This window comes from Onychomys torridus, chromosome 18 (assembly GCF_903995425.1).
Source record: "Onychomys torridus chromosome 18, mOncTor1.1, whole genome shotgun sequence".
Classification (NCBI taxonomy): Eukaryota; Metazoa; Chordata; class Mammalia; order Rodentia; family Cricetidae; genus Onychomys; species Onychomys torridus.
In genome coordinates this window covers 60,821,033-60,844,721 of record NC_050460.1, presented here as the reverse complement: position 1 = coordinate 60,844,721, position 23,689 = coordinate 60,821,033, and the positions used below count along the sequence as shown (strand labels likewise).

General features: G+C 47.6%; 1 protein-coding gene across 2 annotated transcripts in view; it reads left to right on the top strand.

Annotated features, from left to right (window-relative positions):
• Ubash3a (ubiquitin associated and SH3 domain containing A) overlaps positions 1–22,568 on the top strand; it is a 33,594-nt gene extending 11,026 nt beyond the window's left edge. Inside the window, exons 5-14 of one of the 2 annotated variants that reach the window (XM_036168474.1) lie at positions 255–424; positions 1,736–1,944; positions 10,658–10,784; positions 13,547–13,646; positions 14,426–14,548; positions 17,235–17,327; positions 18,963–19,107; positions 19,682–19,788; positions 20,649–20,758; positions 22,431–22,568. In XM_036168474.1, coding sequence (XP_036024367.1) covers positions 255–424; positions 1,736–1,944; positions 10,658–10,784; positions 13,547–13,646; positions 14,426–14,548; positions 17,235–17,327; positions 18,963–19,107; positions 19,682–19,788; positions 20,649–20,758; positions 22,431–22,568 — 1,322 coding nt within the window. The remainder of the gene's footprint in view (positions 1–254; positions 425–1,735; positions 1,945–10,657; positions 10,785–13,546; positions 13,647–14,425; positions 14,549–17,234; positions 17,328–18,962; positions 19,108–19,681; positions 19,789–20,648; positions 20,759–22,430) is intronic. The other variant, XM_036168475.1, reaches the window with a different exon arrangement.
• Positions 22,569–23,689: the final 1,121 nt, after the last annotated feature.

The following is a 23,689-nucleotide window of genomic DNA, read 5'->3' as shown; positions in this document are numbered from 1 at the left end:
CCACATCCTTCCTAACAGGCAGAGCCTAGTCCTTGCCTTGTTGAGAAAATGCCAACACTGAGGAGCAGGCATGGTAGGACCCAGGCATGATCAGATAGAGTTTCTGTCTATGCCAGGCAGGCAGGGCTGACATTCAGGGACACCTTTCAACACCCCTATTCTCGCCTGGCATTCAGAACGGGTACCTAACAGCCTATGTCCACTCAACATTCGGGGTGAGATACTCAGCATCCTGCATTTCCTTGACTCCACAGACTGTACTGTCAAGCCCTGCACCAAGCAGCTGCACCTGACCTTAGCCCATAAGTTCTACCCTCATCACCAAAGGACCCTGGAGCAGCTGGCCAGAGCCATCCAGCCCAGCCACACCTGCCAGTGGACAGCTGCCCTGTACTCCCGAGACATGCGTTTTGTACACTACCAGGTGAGAGAACCCGGACTGCTTGGTGGGCTAGCCCAGACTTCCTTGCTGGTAGGAGGTGAATAAATAAATACTCCTCTGTCAGCACTCACTTCTACAACCCTCCCTGAAGAGAAGAGGGGCCTCCTCTCTGTTAGCTCCCTCTCCTCATGTCCAGTATAGACGTAGCATGCCTTTCGAGCTGAAGTGGCCATGCACAATCATTTCAAAAGACAATGAAAACCCTCCCGTGGTATTAGAAAAGCCCATTGTCAAGATGTGTTAATATGTGGTTTGCTTATTAATTCACCCTGTGTAATGATTTTGGTGGGCTTCATTCCAAGGTTTCTTTCCTAAGAGCTGATTAGTTGAGGAAGACAGTGTGTTACACAGGGAATAAGTGTGAAGGAGTCACCAAATTCCCTGTCATAAGAGAATTGTGAATAGCTTCACACCAAGAAGGGAAGATATACACATTTGGTCACACTGTAGGGTCTTTCCTATAAGAGAAACAGATACATGGATAAATGATGGGTGAATGGATAGATGGGTGGGTGGATGGGTAGGTGGGTGAATAAGTGGATGGATGGATGGATGGATGATAAAATGGGTAGGTGAGTGGATGACAGATGAATGGATGGGTGGGTGGGTGGATCTATAAGTAGATGGATGGATGGATAAGTGGGTGGAACAATTCATGGGTGGATAGATAGATGTCTGAATGAATAGGTAGATGGATGGATGAGGGGAGGAATGGGTAGATGAGTGGATGGACAGATGAATGAATGAATGAATGAATGAATGAATGAATGAATGAATGAATAGGAAGGTTGAGAGGCGGGTAGGCAAGTGGATGGGTGAGTAGATAAATGGTCAGATGGCTGACTAGACAGATGGATAAATGGGAAAATGAGTGGGTAGATGAATGGACAGATGAATGAAAAAGTAGATGGAGGGATAGATGATGGGTGAATGGGTGGGAAAATGGGTGTGTGAGTGGATGGACAGATGAATGGATGCGTGGATGGTGAACAAAGGATGAATAAACATGTTGATGGGCAGATAAATGAATGGACAAGTGGGTTGGTGGATGGGTAGGTAGATGGGTACACAAAAGGATAGTTTGAAGAAAGGAAGATAGACATAAAACAGTATTTGGTACTGTTCCATACTGGCTCCACACTGTGTATCATTAGGCAAAGGCATGATGGGGGCTTGTAGGCATAAGACAGATCAGAGGAGCCAGAAGGCTAGACAGAAGGTATCTGGCTTCCTGCTGAAATTGTTTCCTAGCCAAACCCTCACTAAGACATGGGTCTACCGCCTCCTTTCTAGACCCTGAAGGCGCTGTTCCAGTACAAACCCCAGAACGAAGATGAGCTGATGCTCAGGCCTGGTGACTACATCTTCGTGGACCCCACTCAGCAGGAGGAAGCCAGTGAGGGATGGGCCCTCGGGATCTCACATCGGACTGGCTGCCGGGGCTTCTTGCCGGAGAACTACACAGAGCGAGCCAATGAGGCTGACACCTGGGTTAAGCACAGGTGAGAACTGCCCCCTCTGTGCCAGTTACCACCTGAAACAGTGGTGATGGGCTTCTAGATGGTTCTGTTCTTAGAAAAACAGTCCCCATGCTGGCCACATTATCCCTCTGTGCACACAGTAGACGTGTGATGTGTGATCTATTTATGGTTCTGCTGATAACCCTCTGGAAATCAGATTGTTTCAGTTGCTCTTCTGAGATAGTACTATGAAATACTTCCTTCTTATGAACATCACACAGTGCACACAGAGGTCAGAGCTGGGCCTTGGAGCATTCTAAGGAGGGTTAGCAATTTTCTAATGTTCTAGAACCAAATGACACAAATTTAACCTGGTCCTCTGCTTGGGGTCCTATAAGGCTGTGATCCTTCCCTAAGATCATGTGGTTGTTGGTAAAATGTACTTCCTGGAAGCACATTCCTGAAGGTTCGATTCTTCCGGCAAAATTGGCTGATCTCTTTATTTTAGCATTTAGCACCATCTGTCAAGGCTAAGAATTTTCAGAATGATCAGAACTAGGGTGGTGTTGCTTTTTGAATTTATTGGCTCCTCCCTCAACATATCTGTCTCCTCTCCCATTTTACTATGAGCAAAAAGGAGAAGCTTGGTGACAGACTTGACACTGTGCTTAGAGATAGCCTGAGCTACTTCGCCAACTTCATTCTTTACCAGGTCTGTTTCCCATGAACAACGTTGCTAAGTGTTTGGCTGCAACACAGGGACCTTTCCCCAGCTTCCTATGTCTGTGTCTTGAACCTGTGGTCATCCTTGGACAGTGGCACACTCCATATGCATTCTGCCAGTAATAACTATGGCTTCTTATTTGCTTTTTCACTGTGTGTGTGTGTGTGTGTGTGTGTGTGTGTGTGTGTGTACATGTATGTGTACATGTGTGTTATGCATGCTTGCTGGACATTATCTGTGGACAGATTTTCTAGCCTTCCTATATCCAGGAAGCTTTTTCCTGTATCTCTTTCTATCAAAGCTGGCCCACAGCTCACAAAGCTGTGGAAACCATATTTTTGTTTGTTTGTTTTTTGAGACAGGGTTTCTCTGTGTAGCTTTGCGCCTGTCCTGGAACTCACTCTGCAGCCCAGGCTGGCCTCGAACTCACAGAGATCCACCTGGCTCTGCCTCCCGAGTGCTGGGATTAAAGGCGTGCGCCACCACCGCCTGGCCTGGAAACCATACTCTTTTATTTATGTGCCTATTGGAAGAGTGCAGTAAAAGTTCTGGTAGCTAAAACTTCTGTTTAGAATAAATTAAGAAGCAATGTATTTTGAATATTTGAAGCAAATGGTTGATTTTGGTCATTTTTACAAAACCTTTTTTTAAAAGTGTAGCCATGATTGGTGGAAGCTCGTGGGGAAAGGAACTAGACTTTACAAGAAAAAAAAATTTTTAATGGAGGTTTTCCTGAAAATATTAAGTGAGATCAGATGAGCCCTACGCTACTGTTTCTTCCTGATAATTAAGCTTACATTTGAGTTTGCATGACAGGCCAGCACAGCATTTGTGCCCTTAGACCCCAAACACCAAATGCAGTTACCAGAGTAGATCCCCCACCATCCCTACCCAGGTAGGATCTCATGTAACCCAGGCTGCCCAGGCACTCACTATGTTGCTCACTATATAGCCAAGGATAACCTTGAATCTGATCCTCCTGACTCCAGCTCCAGAGTACTGGTATTACAGGCATGAGCCATCACATTGGTTTCATGTATGCTAGGCAACTGAGCCAACCATGGATTCTTATATGCAGTTAGGAATCTGCCATATACACTGATATAAAATAGCTTTTAAAATGCATGGATTCAGCCAGTTCTGCAGTGGGTCATTCCATGTCATCTTAGCCTCACATGCTAATTCATAAGAGCTGAGGAGCATACCTACAAACTCAGAAAGGAAAATTCAGCCATGATTCCAAGGCCTTTATATCAACTGTCGGCTCATGATCCACTGAGTCACAAGGGCCTGTAGGGAGAGCTGAACACACCCTCCCGTGAAAGCTGAGTTCCCAGGTGGGGTGGTGAAGGGATGAACAATGCCACAAAATCAAGGAAACTTTGCTTTCCTGCAGACCCCACGTGATCCGTCAGCTGCTTTAGAAACAGTTGGCAGAACTTAAGACAGGAGATGCTGACATCAGAGTCCAGGAGGCTGGGGCTTGGGTGGCCTATAGCCCCCTGTCCTCCTCTCCACAACAAGGGCAGAAAACCTTACTCTGGCAGAGGAGCCACCAGGCAAGGGACAAGCCTGGATTCTGCAGCTATAGCAGAGCCTCTGCAGCAAGCTGTGGCTAGCAACATTCCACTTCACTGTGTCACCTGCATAAGTGTCCCACCTTGTGATCTGACTTTTATTGGTTTAAATATTAAGGCAACTCCACATAGTTAAGAGGGAGGTTTATTTTGTGGGGTAACTTACAAGTGAAGGGATAGGTTACAGGGTCTGGGAAAAGTGTAGCACAGTCCTGCGGTGTTCTCTCTGGTCTTCAGGGCTCCTGTCTCAGCTCCGCCTTGTAGGCGTGACAGTTACCAAAGCCTCAAAGAGGGTGGTATTTCCAGGTCAAAGCTGGAATAGCTACCCACTACATCTCCCCCTTTTGTCTAAATAAGAAGGTTCTAACCTAATACAAGACTATATACAATAGTAATGATTATCAAATATTGTCCAGGAGTAATGAGGGATAATGACCTAGATAAGATGGAACTACAATCAATGCAAACAATATCAAACAAGAGACACATACTAAAATCCAGAGAAGTCTGGAGCGTGGGTAGGTGGCATGTTACAAAGATCATTCCAAAAGGTGTCCTATCCTAAAGAACCTAAATCTAATACTTAATAAGTTCTAAGATATTCTATATATACTAAGTTGTAACTATAACTGCTAGTCTTCAATCCCATCAAAGACCTGAGAAGGAATATAATGATACCTGAGAAATGGAAGATGGACGCAAGCAACTTTCGGGAATCTTGCAAGAGTAGACAGAGACAGCTGGCAGCCTGGACAGTCACCTAATGTTTCTCAGCATTGTTGGTGCATTCAAATTGGCTACACGCCTAGAGTATCTGACAGACCATTTTTAGAAGCAGGAATTTTGAAAGACCATCTTACCCTGTCTTGGCAGAGTTTAGAAGTCATTTTTCCTTGTGTCCCACTTGTCTACAAGGACAGCATTCGTACTGTCAGCAGTTGAGGCAAGGGCAGTTCTTTGCCCAGTAGGCCATTTTGTGCCAAGAAGACAAACTTCCAAATGGAACTGTCTTAGAAGCCCAACATTCTCTCAGGATCAAATTGGTGCTACCAGGGGCAATTGTGTCTCATGTCAACAGAATTCTAAGTTATTTAAATGCCATATTTTCTAGGTCCATGAAGTGTTTGAAGATTAATTGTCCATCTGACCTATGTATCTGTAAATCTAGATAACCTAACTAGCATAACTATAGAGATGACAAGCATAGGTGACTATAAATCTGTAAGTCTTATCTACTGAAATAACCTAAGGACTAAGGCTTCATGGAAACAAAGTAAACAGTCTGTAAGCAAATGTATCATAAAAAACAATGATGATGTCAAAATTGTGACAATACACAAGATATCTTTAACAGAGGTAGGGATGTATAGTGCAATATGCAATATAACAATAATCCTAAATATATATCAATATACAAAATATCCTAAACAGAGGTAGAACATACATACAGTATAACAGATACAAATTTACATTTGTATCAATATACAAATATTTCAAATAAGAGTAGAAATATATGTATATTATAACAAATATAGTTCTGTATTTGTATCAATATACAAATTATCTTACAGGAATATAAAAATAGTTTATATTTGTATCAACATATAAGAACCCAAAACAGTGCAAATTATCTAAGGCTGCTATTTTTACTAAATTTGTTTACTAGTATATACAATAATCTACCATAATATCTTATACCTATCCATTCCTCCTTTTTTTAGACACTTTTTTAAAGGAGAATACTGAGTCTAATATTTTCTTCCACCCCCAACCCTATAATCATCATCCATAACCCTGAGAAATATGAAATCTTTGGAAGAAAGGGCGTCATTTTCTTAGAACTGTTTCCTGCTGTTTAGAGGGCAATAGTATCTCTGTTGGGTACTGTAAGAAAGCTGAGATAGTTAAGTTTTAGTTAGATTAACTGTAGATCCCGTAGCAAGTCTCAGAGTAATGGGTAAGTTTGTCTGAGATTATGGCTAGAAGTGTAGTATGATGATGATTACCATGGCATCATTCTGGACTGGGTAGAGTTGTTGGGGCCCCATCTTTCTTCTGGAGACTTTAGAGACTGCTATTGGAAAAACTTATTTTTTACCGTGAAAAACTTGAACATTATTAATATATCAAAATGGAAAGCTTAAATTTAAAGATGACATGACATGTAAGAAAGGATTCTGAGAAATCAAGAGTAAGCATGTAGAGAATTGGAATCTTGAAGACAATGGTCCCTTTTTTAAAATTTATTTATTGATTTAGTTAGTTAGTTAGTTAGTCAGTCCCATACCAGAGGGCTCTTTTGATATGGGACTGAAGAATCTCTCAACCCTTTTTCTTTTTCTTTTTTTTTTTTTTTTTTAGCAACATGCTTGGGTTTAGAGAAGAAGTGAACCAATTTCATCTCCAAAGCCAGCTTGGTTTATAATTGAATTGGAACCACAACTTTTCTAGATTGAAAGAGATATAGATGTTAGGCAGTGAGATTTTACCCTGTGTAGATTGGTACCATACCCACTATAGACCTTCCTGAGAGACCCCTTTTGGTTAGAAGCAGGTGCATAGATACAAAAATTGCAAGAAAAAGCAAGTTTTGGCTGAATGCTGTGGCATACCTGATGGGGACCCCCCCGTATCAGAATCGCCCCTTCCTCACAGAACAACAAGGGGCAACAAGCCCCCCGGCTGACTGAGGGGTGACTGTAGGCTGGGAGCCGGCAGTAGGTTGGCTATGGCTTTGAACGGTGCTAAACATCCTCTTAAATAGTTAAAGAGGTTTAAAGTATACTTGGTGATGCTCAGCTTTAATCCCAGGACTTAGAAAGCAGAGGCAGGCACACCTCTGTGAGTTCCAAGGGCTACACAGTGAGATCCTGTCTCAAGAGAGGCCCCAGCATAACTGAATGTGTCATGAAAGGGTTAAGCAGGAAGGGGTGTAGTCAGACAGCTGTGTGCACAGACAGTTGACCAGTGGGCAGACAGCTTGCTGTCTAGACATTTGATATATATCTCCCAAGGCCACAGGACTCACACAGGGAAGAATTGCCACCGCCCAGGGGAAGATCTGCAAACCACACGGGAAGAGGCCCCTTCCTGCTCAGAGGACACCTTCCCAGCCCTGGAGGTGGCTGTCGTGTGAACACATTGTAATTTACCTACAACCGACCAGCACCAGTATAACCTCTTCAGCCTTTAAACTGTTGGCTCCAGGATTCTGCACAGGCCTGCTATTTAGAAATCAAGTGTTACCAGAATGTGGCTGCGGGGGGGGAGGGGGAGGCATACGCCTGATCTACCTGTTTCAGGCATCTTCACAGGGTCTGTATACAGCCTGGCTGTAGATCAGGCAGCAACGGATGAGAGTTAGAGCCCAGGAGGAGCTGAAACCATCTTCCAACCACCCAAGGACAATTCCATCACAGATGTCAAATCCCACAAAGCTGGTGGCAGGAGATGCCAACATAGCAAGGGTACTGTTGTTGGATGAGATGTCTCCCTCCAAAAACTCCTATGTTGAAGCCCGGGTGGGTGTTTTGTTTTCTTGATTTTAAGAAAAGAATCTTTAAGGTAAAACAAGATCTTACTATGATCCCTTATCCAATCTTCCTTTGTTCAGAGGGAGGATCGTTGAGGACAGGGGGAAGATGCCATCTTATCTTCAAGCCCAGGACAGAATCCTCCAGATGAGTCACAAGCCCCTTGATCTCGGACCTCCCACTCTCAAGAAAATGAAACCTGTTCTGTCACAGAAGCCCCAGTTTGTGTGACAGTAACCTAAGGATACTAAGGTGGTGACTTTGTCTTTGAAATGCCACACACTGGGGTGACCCCCTTCTAAGAACAAAGGAGAATGGAAACATCTATTTCTATGGCACAAGTTAACTGCTAACTGACTCCCTTAAATCCAAGAGAAAAACAAAAAGGTCACACGCTCGCCTCTCTCTTTTCACCACCCCCACGCCCATCACCCCCTCGCTTGCATTTTTAATTGAAAGACTAGAGGACAAACTCTTGACTTCCTCTCTGACTGTAAAGTTCACAGATGTCACTCAGAGATAACAATGGTTTTACTGTCTGATCACGAGCCTCAGTTACACAGGTGTCCCCGCCTTGCCCTCAGGAGGAAGAAAGCAACCAGTACTTCCCGAGTCAGGATGTTTCAGCTGTACTTGTCCCGTGTGACAAGCTTGTTGAAGAGGGGCTGTGAGCGGCTTTCGGTGTGTGTCACTCTTTGGCTACGGGGATCCACTGACGCTGGCATTTCAACCCACTGGCGTCTGCAGTGTAAGAATACAAGAAGAAAGTCCACGCCTTTTTGGTTGTGTGCCTAGCCTCTAGCTGCAGCCCAAATCCATCTGGAAGAGCCCATAAAAGGTTACAAATCAAGACAGGGCAGGACGCAATGACAGGGACAGAGGACCATAACTTATGGGAAACCAAAAAAAAAAAAAAAAAAAAAAAAAAATACATGATAAGACTAGATAAACAGCTCAGCAGTTAAGATCCCTAACACTGCAGAGAGAGGATGTGAGGGAGAGGAGGAGGATGGTGTGGAATCCTCCCCATCACCCATCACCACCCAGGCTCTGTATCTAGTTTATCAAGAACTGCTGTTCACATAGTCACCAAATCTAACTGCTCCTCACACTCCAGGCACATACCTCAGGTGAACCTGAGAATCTGGGTTCTGCACCCACCAAAGCTCCTCTGTTGTGTGCCTCTCCTCCCTTGGCTCCTTCTGCCCCAGCCATACTGACCTCCGCTGCCCCTCAAACCCTCAAGAGAGTTGAGTCCCCTCACATCTGCCTCCTCAGCCTGCCCCTGCATCCCCAACTCTATCCCCATCCACCTACCTGGTATGTCACCCACAGCCCCGAGGGGCTTAGGGGAGTTGTCCCAACCCCCAGATAACCAGATGCCTACTCAGCCAGGCCACCCCTGCCTTATTGCAGCCCATAATACTCCACCTTCTGAAACTCAACTATGCAATCTGCTTTTCCCTAAAAACTGGGTCAGAGTCTAAATATGGGTAGATGCGGAGATTAAGCGGTTGAATTCAGTGGCTGACAGAATCATGGGGACCTTTTCTTTTACAGTGTGTTGTAACCATTTCCCATGTTTCCAATAATGACTAGAATCAAAATGTTCCTTGTGCCTAAAAGAATCGGAGAGTAACCCTGCTGGGTCAACAGGAAGTGAGAGCAAATGTTCTCAGACACAAAGGGTGGTAGACAGGACTTCTCACAGATGCAACCCAGAAGAGCCCAGAAGGCCTGTCCAAGAATCGCATAAGCAATTAGCTGTCACTGGGGCTGGGAATTATTTTTAAATCACTTATAGAAACTTTTCCTTGTATGGCTTCTTCTACCCTGGGGAAATCACTCCTTTTCTGCTCCAGGGAGGAGCCACATGACCATTGCTCTGTGTTGCTCATCCCCTCTCTCTCTGGCCACCCATCTGTTCCTTCCAGACAAGAAGGAACCATGTGAGTATAACGCCCCTTGCTGTTTCATATCTTAGGGTACTCACTCCAATTTGCTTTGGCTGTCCCCTACAAGAGTTCCCAAACATCTGTCCACCTTATGGCACTTTAAGTAATTCACAGTTTCCTGGTTACCTGGCAAGTCCTCAGGTGCTATCAGTACCTGCCACCCATAGAGCACATCCCCATGCTCCCACAGCTCTTGAGGCTGTCTGGCCACTATTCCAGTATCCCAACTACTTCCACCTGAACAGATGGAGAATCAGAGGATGATGTGTGAGAAAAACAGATTTGATATTCAGCAGAGGCACAGAACCAATAGGATGTAGAGATGGGGGTGAAGCACAGAAGAGAGGGATCTGCTTAAGTTTTTATTGGCAGATCTGAAATCTGCAGGGCGGCCTGGTAGGCAAGGCCCAGGAAAGATCCGAAGCTTGTGTCTGAAGGTGGCCCAGCGACAGAATCTACCCTTCCGTGGATACCTCCCTCTATCCTGTCCTAAGAGTCTCACCCTACCCTACACACATGGGGTCTATTTTATTCAAAGTCTGCTGGTCTCATCACTAGTGTCATCTAAAAGGCGCCTTCTTAGCAACATTGAAAACAGAGCTTGGCATAGTGATGCACATCTGCAGTCCCAGCTACTTGGAAGGTTGAGGTGGGAGGCTGTCTTGAGTCAGGAGTTCATGGCCAGCCTGGGGAACATGGAGAAGCTGCCATCTCTAAAATAACATAGCATTTGAACAACACCTGGGCACGGTGTTGAGGCAGGTCTGGCGTCGTGGTGGTGCTGGGTGATGAGCCAACCACAGGCTTCACGGGTCCCTGTCTGAAGCACTCTGCACATTTGTCTTATTTCATGGTCTTGATCCTTACTACAGAGGTTGAGGAAGACTTCCCAGGAACATCCATGATCAGACGCCATGGTGACAACATCTTCTGTCTCTATTCACTGCCTCTCCTCTTCCCCCACAGGACATATACATTTAGTCTAGCCATGGACCTGAACTCTAGGAAGGACGGTGAAGCCAGCAGCAGGAGAAATGGAGAATTCTACACCCCATCAATGTCCAGGAGCATTAGCAGCATACAGGCTTTGCAGGTAACAGGACCCTGATTGGTTGGTTGGTTTTCTTGTTTTGTTTTGCTTTGTGTTTGCTAGTAAACCATGCTTGCTGGTTTAACCCCTGGTAAACATTAGCTGCTAGAGTTCGGCTTTTCTCCCGAGTGAGAATGGACCCCCACACACAAGAGCCCCTCCTGAAGAATGATGCATCACTGCTAAGGACCCTCAGCAAGGCCTTCCCAAGAGCACAGTGGGCAGGAACCTTGTGACTGGGAAGTACAAAGGACAGCCTGAAAAGGAAGGAATGTTCCAGAGAGCTGCTGCTTCCTGTGACCTGAGGCTGCTGGACACTGTCAGGCAAAACATTAAAACAAAATATAGCCTCTGGATCCCTAAATCACAGGTTTCTTTTATCCACTGACTCAACCAACTGGGGGTGGAAAACATTATAGAAGACTATATCTTATCTTAATCAGCTTCCAAGTAGTGCATCAAAATACCTAAAACAACCAGCTTCCAAACAAAAATGAACGTTTGTTTTGGTTTGTTATGGTCTTAGCGTCTTCAGCCCATCATCATTGCACCATGTTGCTTTGGGCCTGTGGCGGTGCAGCTTACCATGATGGAGGCAGATGGCAGAGGAGACTTGGTTACCTGACAGAAACCAGAAAGCAAAGACAGGAAGGGGCTGGGTGCTAATAGCTCTTCAAAGTCGCAAGCCAGTGACCTAACTCCTTCCCACCAGGCCCTGCCTCCTAAAAGTCCCTGTCTCAGTAGTACCATAGGCTGGCAACCAAGCCTTCCACATGCAAGCTTTTGAATGACATTTAGGATCCAAACTGGCTGTGGTGACACATGTCTGTAATTCCAGCACTTGGGGGGTTAGAGGCAGGAGGATAGCTGTGAGTCTGAGACCAACCTGGGGTACATAGAAAGTTCCAGGGCAGCCTAGGCTACAGTATCAGATCATGTTTCAAAAGAAAGAAAGGGAGGGAAGTAGGGAGAGAGGGAGGGAGGGAGGGAGGGAGGGAGGGAGGGAGGGAGGGAGGAGAACTATAGTTTCACCAGTACTGAACACATACAGACTTTCTCTGTCACTGTTCTCTAATCAATATGACACAGCTATTGTTCACATGGCATTAGGTGTTCAGCTTGCCTGAGATGATGTGCCTTAGAATACACAGGGGATGTGTCCATGTTCAACGCAAATATCATGTCATTGAATACAAGTGACTTGAGCATCTGCGAATTTTGGTCCCTGCGGGGTTTCTCAGTCCACCTCAGGTGCACTGAGGGATGCGTGTCCTGCTCACTAAGAACACTTGGGCAAGCAGAGATTGTCCAGCTAGAGGAAGACAATGAGGGAGAAGAGCAAGGCTTCTTACCTTGCTTCTTACCAGGAAAAGCACATACCTGGGTGCAGTGAGAAAGCTACCTTGGGGTGGGTTCAAACACGGGTAGTCCTGGAGGGCTTCTCAGGAAAGGAAACTATAAATAGATTGATATATGATAGAGAAAGGAGAGGAAAGAGCAAGAAAGAAAGAGAGGAAAGGAAGGGAGGGAGGGAGGAAGAAAAATGATAGATAGATAGATAGATAGATAGATAGATAGATAGATAGATAGATAATGGATAGATGGATAGATGGATAGATGGGAGGTAGGTAGATTATTGGAAGGTGGTAGATGAATAGATAAGATGGTAGATAGTACATTGATAGATAAGTGATTATGTATTTTACTTTTGCTGTGATAAAACACTACAACCAAGGCAACTTATAAAAGAAAGTTTAGTTGGCTTGCAGTTTGTATTAGTCAGATTTCTCTAGAGAAACAGAACTAATACAATACTTACATATTAAAGGGGGAGTTACTGGATGGTTCACAGGTCCAGCTAGTCCAACAGTGGAAAGGCCAAGAATCCAGCAGGTGTTCAGTCCAGGAGGCTGGATGTCCAGCAGTCTCAATCTGGTGCTGGAGTCCCAGAGGATTCCTAGAGAGCTGCTGGTCTTCAGTCCATCATGGTGGGAAGGCACAGCAGCAGGCAGCAGGCATGGCTGGCTAGAACAGGAAGCCGACAGTTCACATCTTCAACTGTAAGGATGAAACATGGAGCGCAAACTGGAAGTAGAGCAATGCTTTCGTCTAAGTCCCATGATGTACTTCCTCCAACAAGGGTGCATTTACTAAAGCCTCCCCAAGCAGCACTGCCAACTGGGAACCAAGTGTTCAAATACCTAAGCCTATAGGGAACACTTCTCATTACAATCACTATAGGTTGATAGATGACGGATGGATGGGTGGGTGGGTGGGTAGGTGGGTAGATAGCTTTGGAATATGGATAGATAAATGATAAAAAGAGACATATAGAAAGATAGATACATATATACATAGAAAGATGGTAGATGAAAGAAAAAAGAAGAAAGGAAGAAAAGGAAAGGAAAGAAAGCAAAGAAAGGAAAGAAAAGAAAGCAAAGAAAGGAAAGAAAAGAAAGAAAGGAAAGAAAAGAAAGAAAGGCAGACAATACAAATTTAGATAGTCCAACAGGTAGAAATATGTATTTGGAAGATAGATAGATATAGATACATACATATATACATACATACATATTTGGAAGAGACAAAAAGGTTGAAAAGTACATGTCTATGATGGGGCGACCCCAGCCTCATCACTGTGAAGGCTGGCAGCCTGACCCCAGTGGCTGAGCTGCTTGGGAGAAGCTCTGTCTCTAGGCAAAGGCTGGCAGATACTGTAGAGTGAGTCTGATTAATAACTCCATGTCCCATTGCTTCCACCCCAGGCTACCATTGCTAGGAGAGGCGTGCTGGTAGTACGTCACGGGGAGAGAGTGGACCAGGTCTTTGGGAAGTCTTGGCTACAGCAGTGTACTACCACCGATGGTAGGTTGAGTCCAGATGACTCTAGACAGACTGTCTTTGTGTCCTTGAGGGACCCTAGATCCCTCAGTACTGTCCTCTAGATCAGCCATGGCATAGCTGCTGCTGGGAGATGGCTTTAGGGCCACTTGGGTGGATATGGAAACTCCCACATACACATTGGCCACATGTCTGAGCCAGCCCCTTGGCATCAGTCCAGTGACTTGTGACAATTCTGGTTTCCCCTTTCCTATGATGGTTAAGCCACTTGTTTCTGGTCCCACAGCTCATAGCTAAGGGTCAGAATTCCTACCTGATTGACAAATCTGAGAGGCCAATGTCAAATTCAAGGGGACCACAGTGCCACGCAGCCCCTGTTTTCTAGTCCTACATTTAAGCACCTGACTGAAGAGTTCCTAAGGTGGGCACCTCCAGCCAAGTGTGTACTGTCCCAGCATCAGCAACACACCCAGGAGGCTTCACACTGCCCCCACTCAGAAGCCTATCTTGGAGAGACACGCTTCCCTCCCTTGTGTGAGTGACGAGGGCTGAGAGGATGAAGTAGGCTCCTAGTTCCTGGGGCTCAAACCTATGTGCTCTGCATTTGAGAATATGTTACAGGCCTGCAGAGAAACATTTACTCCATGAATTGAATCCACATCACTGAGAACATTCTAGAAATTATAATATTGGCAAGGACTTAAGGCAATAACCTTCCCATGTGGATCTCAGCTTTGGAATCTTAAGAGACAAATGGATCTGATTCAGTGGTCCCAGATGTCTGCTACTTGTTTCTACTTTAGGAAAATACTACAGGCCAGACCTGAACTTTCCACACAGCCTGCCCAGGAGGAGCAATGGTATCAAAGACTTTGAAAATGATCCGCCCTTATCATCCTGTGGAATCTTCCAGGCCAGACTTGCTGGTATGTGTAGTTCCAATTCTAATAGGTCTTATAATAAAAACCCATTGCCTGATATTGGGGTAATTGCTGAAAGATCAGAGAGTCAAAGGAACAAGCCACAGACACCTCTTACCTCTAGGACTTCTCAGCCTGAAAATGTTTCTAGTTCCTGTCTCCTCCCACCTTATATACCTTTCTCTGTCCACCATATTACTTACTTCCTGTTGCTGGGACTGAAGGCATGTGACTTCCCACATACTGGGATTAAAGGTGTGAGATCTCAAGTACTAGAATTAAAGATGTGTGTTACCACTACCTGGCTGTTTCTCTCCTAGACTGAGTCAATCTCATGTCGTCCAGAGTGGCTTTGAACTCACAGAGACTCACAGACAGATCTCTGCCTCCCAAGTGCTAAGATTAAAGGCATGTGCCACTACCGCCTGGCCTCTATGTTTAATCTAGTGGCTTGTTCCGTCCTCTGATCTTCAGGCAGATTTTATGAGAGTACACAATATATCACCACAGGTATGTTTAAGAGTGCTCCCACCAGAGAGAAAGTGATAGTAATGATCTTAGCTGTGCACACTGAGCCCCGGCTATGCATCCTTTGATGTCAGTACTGATGCCTTCCATGCTCTGCCCATACAGGGACATAGAGATTGTCTCAGTAACTGTTTTATTGCTGTGAAGAGATGTGACCAAGGCAACTTATAAAAGGAAGCATGTAATTGAGGGCTTGCTTACAGTTTCAGAGGGTTAGCCCATGACCAACATGGCAGGGAGCGTGCCAGCAGGCAGGCAGGCAGGCATGGAGCTATAGCAGTAACTGAGAGGCTCCTGATCCACAGGCAGGATGCAGAGGGAGCCTGGGCCTGATACGAGCTTTGGAAACCTCAAAGCCCACCTCCAGTGACACACCTCCTCCAACAAGGCCATACCTCCTAATCCTTCCCAAACAGTTCCACTAACTGGGGACCAAATATTCAAATACATGAGCTGGGGTGGGGCATTCTTATTTAAATCACCACAGAGGTGTTAGATGATTTAGCCAGGGTCACACAGCTAGTGACCAAAAGTGGAGCAGTCTGATCCAATAATGGATGGTTGGTGATGTAAGTAAGGAAATACAGGGAAGGGGACACTGTAGGGAGAGGAAAGATCAATAAACACCAGATGCACCAAGAGTGTCACTGGTAAAATTAACACCGATCTGGGGAGATGGCTCAGTCAGCCAAGTGTTTGCTGTGCAAGCAGAAGCATCTGGATCTGATAGTCAGAATCTACGTGAAAAAGCTGGGTGTGGTGGCATGCACTCATATTCCCTGTGCTAGGGACATAGAGATGGGCTGCTACTCCCTGGCAAGCCAGCTCCTAGGCCAGCCAGCCTAGCCAACATGGTGAGTTTCCAGGCCAGTGAGAAATGCTATCTTAAAGGGTGGACAGAATTCCTGAGGATGACTTTTGAGGTTGACCTCTGACCTCTAGATACATCCACACACAAGCATGCAGGGACATACACACACACACACACACACACACAAGGCACTACCCCCTCATGGGTTGTATCGCTCTGTCCCCCAGAACTTTGAGTTAATGACTGGGTATTCTCCTTCCACAAGATCTTAATCTAGGGAGCTGATGAGATTGTTGAGTTCATCTGGTTTGCATTTTATAAATTTAGGAAGCTGAGCCTAAGGGGACAAACGGGCATCCCAGTCTCTGGCTGGTTAGTTAAGGGAACCCAGTAGAACCAGCTCTCCTGCCTCTCACCCTGCATGAACATATGCAATGCTTCCCTGCCAGCTCTTGGATGGGGATGCCACGTTCATACTGCGGCTGTTTCAGGCTCCCAGTGAGACAATGGTCGTTTCTGAGGTTGGGATACACCAGCCACACACAGCCCAACAGGGTCCCTTCTCCCTTAGGGCAATGCGGACTATGCACACATGTGCATACATGTGTCATGTATCTGTGTCCCAGAAGTCCTGTCTTCGTGCCTAAACACTTATGGAGATGTTTGAACAGCTCTTGATGAGTGTATCTCGTGTGGATGGCAAGTCGCTTCCGGCGTCACAAAGAAAACACAGTTGGATTACAGCCTATCATTCCACAAGCCATGGCTGGCCTTGAAGTGACCAACTAAATGACAATGAAGGTGTAGAGCAATGTCCTTGTTAAGCCTACAGTGCAGATCTGACTTGAGCAGGGCATGGTGGGTTCTCAGTCCACGGAGTCACTTCTATCTGGAGCCCATGGCTTCTTCCAGATTCACCCAGGCTATGATTAGAAATCACACCCTCAGGGGTGCAGGACTCAGGGCCTTCCCTGGCTGCTATTGGCCACTCTCTGCTTCTGAGGTCACACCCATGCCTTGTAACGTGGGCCCCTCCATCTTTCAACACAGCCAAGGAACATGGGTCACATGCTAAGTACATCCCCCTTTGGTTTCCTCTCATTCCTACTCTGTGGCCAGCTGGGAGGAACCTCCACTACCTAGGGCTCACTGACCCCTGGGCCATCCCCCTCCACCATACAGTATAATGTAGTCACAAGAGTGATTGCTCGTTAGTTTCTACCCTGACCTGGGTGGGGGGATCCCGCAGGTGTGTACAGCAGTGGTAGTCACCCCATACATCCCTTCCCACCACCAAGGTAAGCCCACACCCTGGGCTGATGAGTGAAGGGAGTTTCCTACCTTGTTTTCCAGGAGAGGCTCTGCTGGACAGCGGCATCAGAGTCACAGCGGTCTTTGTGTCCCCAGCCCTGCGCTGTGTGCAGACAGCCAAGCACATCCTGGAAGGTGGGTGAGAAGTTCAGCAGGCCCTCCTTTTGGCTTGATCTTGAGGCCACTCTCCGTGGGGAGCAAAGAGGGTTGGAGGTGAATGTGATGATGGGCAGGGAATGGTCACATCTAAGCCAAGAGGCAGTTAGAAAGTGCCTTCCAGGAGCTGCTGGAAGAAATGAGCCACTAACATCCTAGAATGCTAAGGATTTAGGACCCATGGTAGGACCACTGGTGTCACAGGGTCAATGTCTGTCATCATGCTTTGCCCCTGTGGTTCCTTTCTGCAAGGTGTTCTCAGCACTTAGAAAGGAACATTTGAAAGCCTAGAAAGCTGGGCCTACTGTTGACCCTTCTAGATCCAACATGAATGACATCCCAGAGCAGGTTCGATGCTCAAAGGGAGCTGTCCAGCTTCACTTGGCTGTCAGGATGCCACTAGCAGATCCTCTCAGCCATGCAAGATGGTATAGCCACCTGGGCAGCTGGTGGGCACACGGGTTCTGCCCACACTTAGGGGGTCATGGAAGTGTTTGCTGTAAGGGATGGAAGCCCTCTTTGTTCACCATAGAACAACACTCCTGTCCAAGGTCAGCAGTCAGGAGGCAGGGGCCCTGCCCCTCATCTGAACCCCTCTTCGATTACACTTTCATCCCATTCACAGCCTTACTTGACAGGCCTTTGGGGCAGGATGTAAAATGCTTGGGAAGGGTAAGCTGTGAGCAATCAGAATGTTCCAAACGTTTCTCTCCAACCACTTACCTCCTGCCCCATCGGTCACGGGCCCCACTGTCACTATCATCACATCATTCTAACAAGGGTGAGGCTGTGGCATGGGTTGAGTGAGCTGTATTTGAAGTTAGAGTGACACCCTAGGGTGGGCCTGCTGCCTATGGTGTCCCTCTAACAAGGCAGTGTGGTCCATCCTGGTGGGCAACATGGTGTCAGCCCTTGGATTTCTTCAGCTGCCTGGTGGTTTAGGTCTCAGAGATGGCAGAACTGAACTTAAATCCCAGGATGACCTTTGCCAGGAAAGAGTCATGTTTGTGAAGGGTTTCCTTGGACTCGTGGATAGGTCAGTGTCCTAGTTTGCTGTTTCATTACTGTGATAAAACACTAACCAAAACCAACTGGGAGAGGAAGAGGCACATTTGACTTACACTTCCATGTCAACGTCCATCAGTAAGAGAGGTTGTGGTAGGAGCTCAAAGCAGGAACCTGGAGGCAGGAGCTGAAGCTGTGGAGGAGCACTGCTGACTCCTGGCTTGCCCTGCCCCCCTGGCTTGCTCAGTCTGCTTTCTTATAGCAACCAGGATCGCCTGTCCAAGCTTGGCACCACCCACAGTGCTTTTGGCCCTTCCACGTCAGTAATTAATCAAGGAAATGGGCATAGTGGTGGATGCCTTTAACCTCAGCCCTTGGGATACAGAGGCAGGCAGATCTCCATGAGTCCAAGGACTCTACATAGTGAGTTGCAGGACAGCTAGAGACTGGCCTAGAGACCAATCTTATGGAGGCATTTTCTCAATTGAGGTTCCTCTTCCCAGAGGTCTGCCTTGTGTCGAGTTGACAAAACCACTAACTAGCATGGTGGACCTAGCTATGAAGAAACGTCTTTAGGTAACGTTCATGCTTGTTTTGCATTGACCCCAGAACTCAAACTGGAGAAGAAGCTGAAGATAAGGGTTGAGCCTGGAGTTTTCGAATGGATGAAGTGGGAAGCCAGCAAGGCCACCCCGACCTTCCTGAGCTTGGAGGAGCTGAGAGAGGCACACTTCAATGTTGACCCCGATTACAGGTAGGCACCTTGCAATTCTCTGTTATGGAGGCTTCTCTGGTTCATGTTAAAGAAAGTCTACCTACTGAGGTGGGGCCCTGCAGTGGAGAGTGAGGTGTATTGAGCTAGCCCAAGCAGGAGGGAGGCCATGGGAAATGGCGTGAGGGTTGTGGTCTAACTCAGCCAAGCCAACAAGACTCCTGGTGAAGGCAGCCAGTGAACACACATCACCTAGGGGCAATGGGGGCTGGGGAACTTGACCACCTATGGGAGATGGGGTGCTCCTCCTAAAACTGGCCCTGCAAAGATGGACATAGAGGGACCTCATCCAGAAGAGGGTCCTTCCCCAGGGTGACTGACTGGGATGTACAGAATTCCTGTTGCTCAGTCAGCATCCATGATGGATGTGGGTACCACAGCCCTCTGCTGATGTAGAGCACATCCAGAAGCCCCTGCTGGCCGTGAACCCATGATCCCTGCCTGACAGGCCATCTGGAGGATCATGGTCTCTCTCAGCTGCCCCAGCACACACACACTCTTGGTCACCAGAAGGCTCTAAGACAGCAGCCATCTCTCTCTTCCATCCTCCTTCCAGGCCTGCATTCCCCCGCTGCTCCCTCATGCCAGCCGAGAGCTATGACCAGTACGTGGAAAGGTGTGCCGTGAGCATGGGGCAGATCATCAACACATGCCCACAGGACAGTGAGTGCCCCACAGATCTGAGGAGGAACAGCCTCGGGCTTCTCTGGGATGGGATTGGCAGACTCTGAAGTGTTAATGTCCCCACCTCCCTACCCCCACACTCTGGCCAATAGTATCTCATCTCCACCATGACAGGGAATGAATGCATACACACATACCCCATGGAGCCCAGGTCTGCATGCTCTGGTGCTGTGCACTGATGGGCCTTGAGAACATCGGGGTCTTCATGGACTATCCATGTCTAAAAGGCTAGAGTTAATTGGAAACAAGAGAAGCCCAGAAGGACTGAAAGCTGGGGCAGCCAATGCCTAGGGAAAGTGAGGCTGAGTCACAGCCCTCCTGCCCCAACCACCAGCCACGCTCCCAGCTTCACCTTGTCCAGCACAAAGCTCACACAGAGGTGCTGGGTCCCACACCACTCTCTAGCTGTCTGGAGCCCATCACATCACCCGAGGAGGCTCCCTGAGCCCGTGGACACTGCAAACCCTTATCTAACGCAGGCACCATCTCAGACTCGCAGTGATGAGCCAGCTAAAGTGATTGGATAGGGTCTGGGTGGCAGCCATCACATACCCCACCTGTGGCTGACAGGTCCTAGGCAGCCAGCCACAAGAGGATAGTGGCTCGGATCACCCTTATGCCATCCTCGAAGCTGGCACATAGATGCTATACCCTATCCCCAGGTGGGGAGGTGGTACACTCCAAATCATGGGTGAGCGACTGAGTTTTCCCACCCACACTACTTCCCACCCCGCCACCTCACAGGGGCATGGTAGCTGGACCTGCAAGACTTGGAGGAGCCTTCTGTCTTACAAAGTGCTCTGTGTGCCTGCTCTGACCCCGAGGTGTTTTGTCTACAGTAGGCATCACCCTTATCGTGAGCCACAGCTCAGCACTTGACTCCTGCACTCGGCCCCTCCTCGGGCTCCCACCCAGGGAATGTGGAGATTTTGCCCAGCTGGTAAGAAAGGTATGTGTCCCTCTTAATGCTTCTTATCTCAAAGTAAAGCAGGCACAGGGTCATAGCACTCTTTATAGAATGAAAACAAGGTCCAAACCAGAGCTGGCAGGACCATGCGAGTGTGCCCACCTACTCCCATGGAGGGCATACCTGCAGGAGCTGTGGGACAGGCTCACCATTCTATTACCACACGGCAGGCTCAGTTCTTTGCAGCCAGTGACATCAAGAAGTTTCCAGATTTGTTCAGTCAGCCCACAGCCCATGTCCCTGCAGCTCTAATTGCAGAACTAAGGTCCTGTATGGAATCAGGAGTCACTGAGTAAGGTTCTCCCCTTTGGGTACCTCTGGGAGGGGTACTGCCAGATAGAAGTGACCTCCACCCACTCCTGAGTCACCTCTCAAGGGGCAAACGTGGACTCCCTGTAGCTATGTGTCAGCATGACCAGGTGCTGAGCCAGCACAGTGCAAACCTCTAATGGCAGGCTGGTGGCAAGCATGCAGAGGAGCAGGACTTTGGGTGACCTACTGAACACACCTCAGCAGAACAGAGAGGGTGGTGGCCAGGTGATGAATTGTTCATCTGAGATCAGCCCTTTCTCCCCTGGTGACCTGCTCAGGGCTAGACTCCCACATTCATATTCTCTCTCTCTTTCTCTAACTAACCAGTGATCCCGTGCCCTGACTCAACTGGTATAGAATTATAGATGAGGCAGGATGACCACATGAGCTAAGGAGTTTGAGCCCCATTTGAGAAGCACAGGGACCGAATCCCAGTTCAATAGGAGGAAGGGGTGGGGGGAAGGCATAGGGAAGAGGAGGATGAGGACAAGGAAAAAAACGATACCTATAAACTTCTAAACTCTAGAACGTTCATATGCTGACCATTTAGAGTCTACTTCCACCCCACCCCAAATTCAACAGCCTGCAGATCAGAAATTTATCCAAGGTCTCTGCTGAATGATGAGCCTTCCAATGGGCATCAGCATGCAGGACCCTGAATATCCAAGGCCTTCCTTTGTCCAGCCCATTACACCCTGATGGTCCCTATCTGCAGCTAGGATGACTGGTCCCTGAGTCCACAGTAGCCTCTGCTCAGATTCCTCCATGCATCTTGGGTTTTTTGCAAATCTCGTCTGACCAAATAATTTGTAGACATAAAAAAGAGGGGGAGGCAGGGTAAGCAAGGTGTGCAGACAGAAAAACCTTCCACACAAGGACCCTCCTGGTGGGTCCACTTACAGATGAAGGCACGGGGCCGGGGGAGCAAGGGGGCAAGGGTTGACTTCGTATTTTATTCTGTGGTCGAAAACCTCAATCCTGAGCCTGAAGCTGAGGCAGAAATGAGGTACTTTGTAGCTAGTTGGCAGGCTCCCTGCCTCCATAGGCATGTGGACCTGGTAATTCTGTGGGAAAGGAGGACTGACCCATGGCTCCCAGAATGCTTAGCAGCCCCACTCCAAGGTATGACCAATCTCACCCAAGGTCCCATTGTCGGGAGGGCTGATCATCCCCAGGTGGAAGTAACATGATGGAGGCAGGCATTGGTTCCATGGCACTGTGGCAGCCTGGGACCATGTGGTCCCCTTTCTTGGTATAGAAGCATAGTCAGTGGGCTGGAAAAGTACCCCAATGTTGATTGACATGTAACAGAACATTATAAGCATTCTAAACCCTTTTCCAGATCCCATGTCTGGGAATGTGCTTCTGTGAAGAAAATAAAGAGGAAGGGAAGTGGGAGCTGGTGAACCCCCCAGTGAGGACGCTGACACACGGGGCCAACTTGGCTTTTAACTGGAAGAACTGGATCTCAGGCAACTGAGCCAACCCAAGCTTGTTGGCAAGGCATGAGGGCTGTGATGAGGATTACAGAGGCGCTCCAGCCCCTCATCTGCCGTGACTTGGAGAAGCACTAAATACCCTTGGTATTCAGGGGTACTGCCGTGGCTCATACCTTCATCACGGTCATCTGTGGCTCTGCTGCCCTGCCAGCCTGACTGTGGAAGCCACAGCAGAGGTCTGGATTAGGACACCACATTGCAACATGTGCGCTGGGTTGGAGAGAACAGAGGAACTGCCTCACTTCCGGGAACTAAAGGCTCCCCACCCCCACGCCCGAAGATGCTACTCTATTTTGTATGCTCTTAGGAGCCCTCTTTCCTTCTATAGCAATCACTCTTTAGCCAGGGCCTTACAGGCTGAAAGAAGAACAGCAGCAGTCAAGCAAAGAAACGGCCCACTGGATCAAAACCAGGGCAGCTGCCGGCACCAGCCCCTGTGTATTGATTGTATTGGTTCTGTGTTGCTGCTGGGACACGTTTGCCAGGAACACAGTGGTGATCACGGCAGTGTAAAATTCCTATTGCACATAGACCAGGGTGTGGTTCTGGAGGTCTGTGTGGGTTGCTAGAGGGCCCTTCCCCAGCCATTCCCAGTATCTAGAGGCATTTATACTTCCTGCCGTCATATTTATAATGTTCTACTACAAATCAGTTTGGGGAAGTTCTAAGGCATGCTCACAGAGCCCCTTCCCTGAGCCTGCTGCAGCCTCCTCACAAAGACCCTATGGCAACCTATGCTCAGTAACCTAGAATCTTCCTTGATAACCATGCCTGCAATGTCCCTTAGCCACAGAGGTCACATGTTCATGGTCCCAGAATTAGGATGTGGATGTCTTTGAAGGCCATTCTCCAACCCGCCACAGCCTCTGTCCTTCTGACCACATGGTGGCTGTTGTACAAGGGTCTAGACATAAAGATCGGAGCCCTATACACACACTTTGTGCATGTCATTTTTGGCTTCTCCTTTCTTCTCAACAACCGGGAAGGGGGGGGGGGGCTTTCTGAGTAGTAGAAGGAGTGAGCCTCTTGTCTTTACCTGTGCAGGGGGGGGGGGGGCAGGGGGGGGGGGTTCTATTCCAGAGTGACTCTGGCTTGGGAAGTC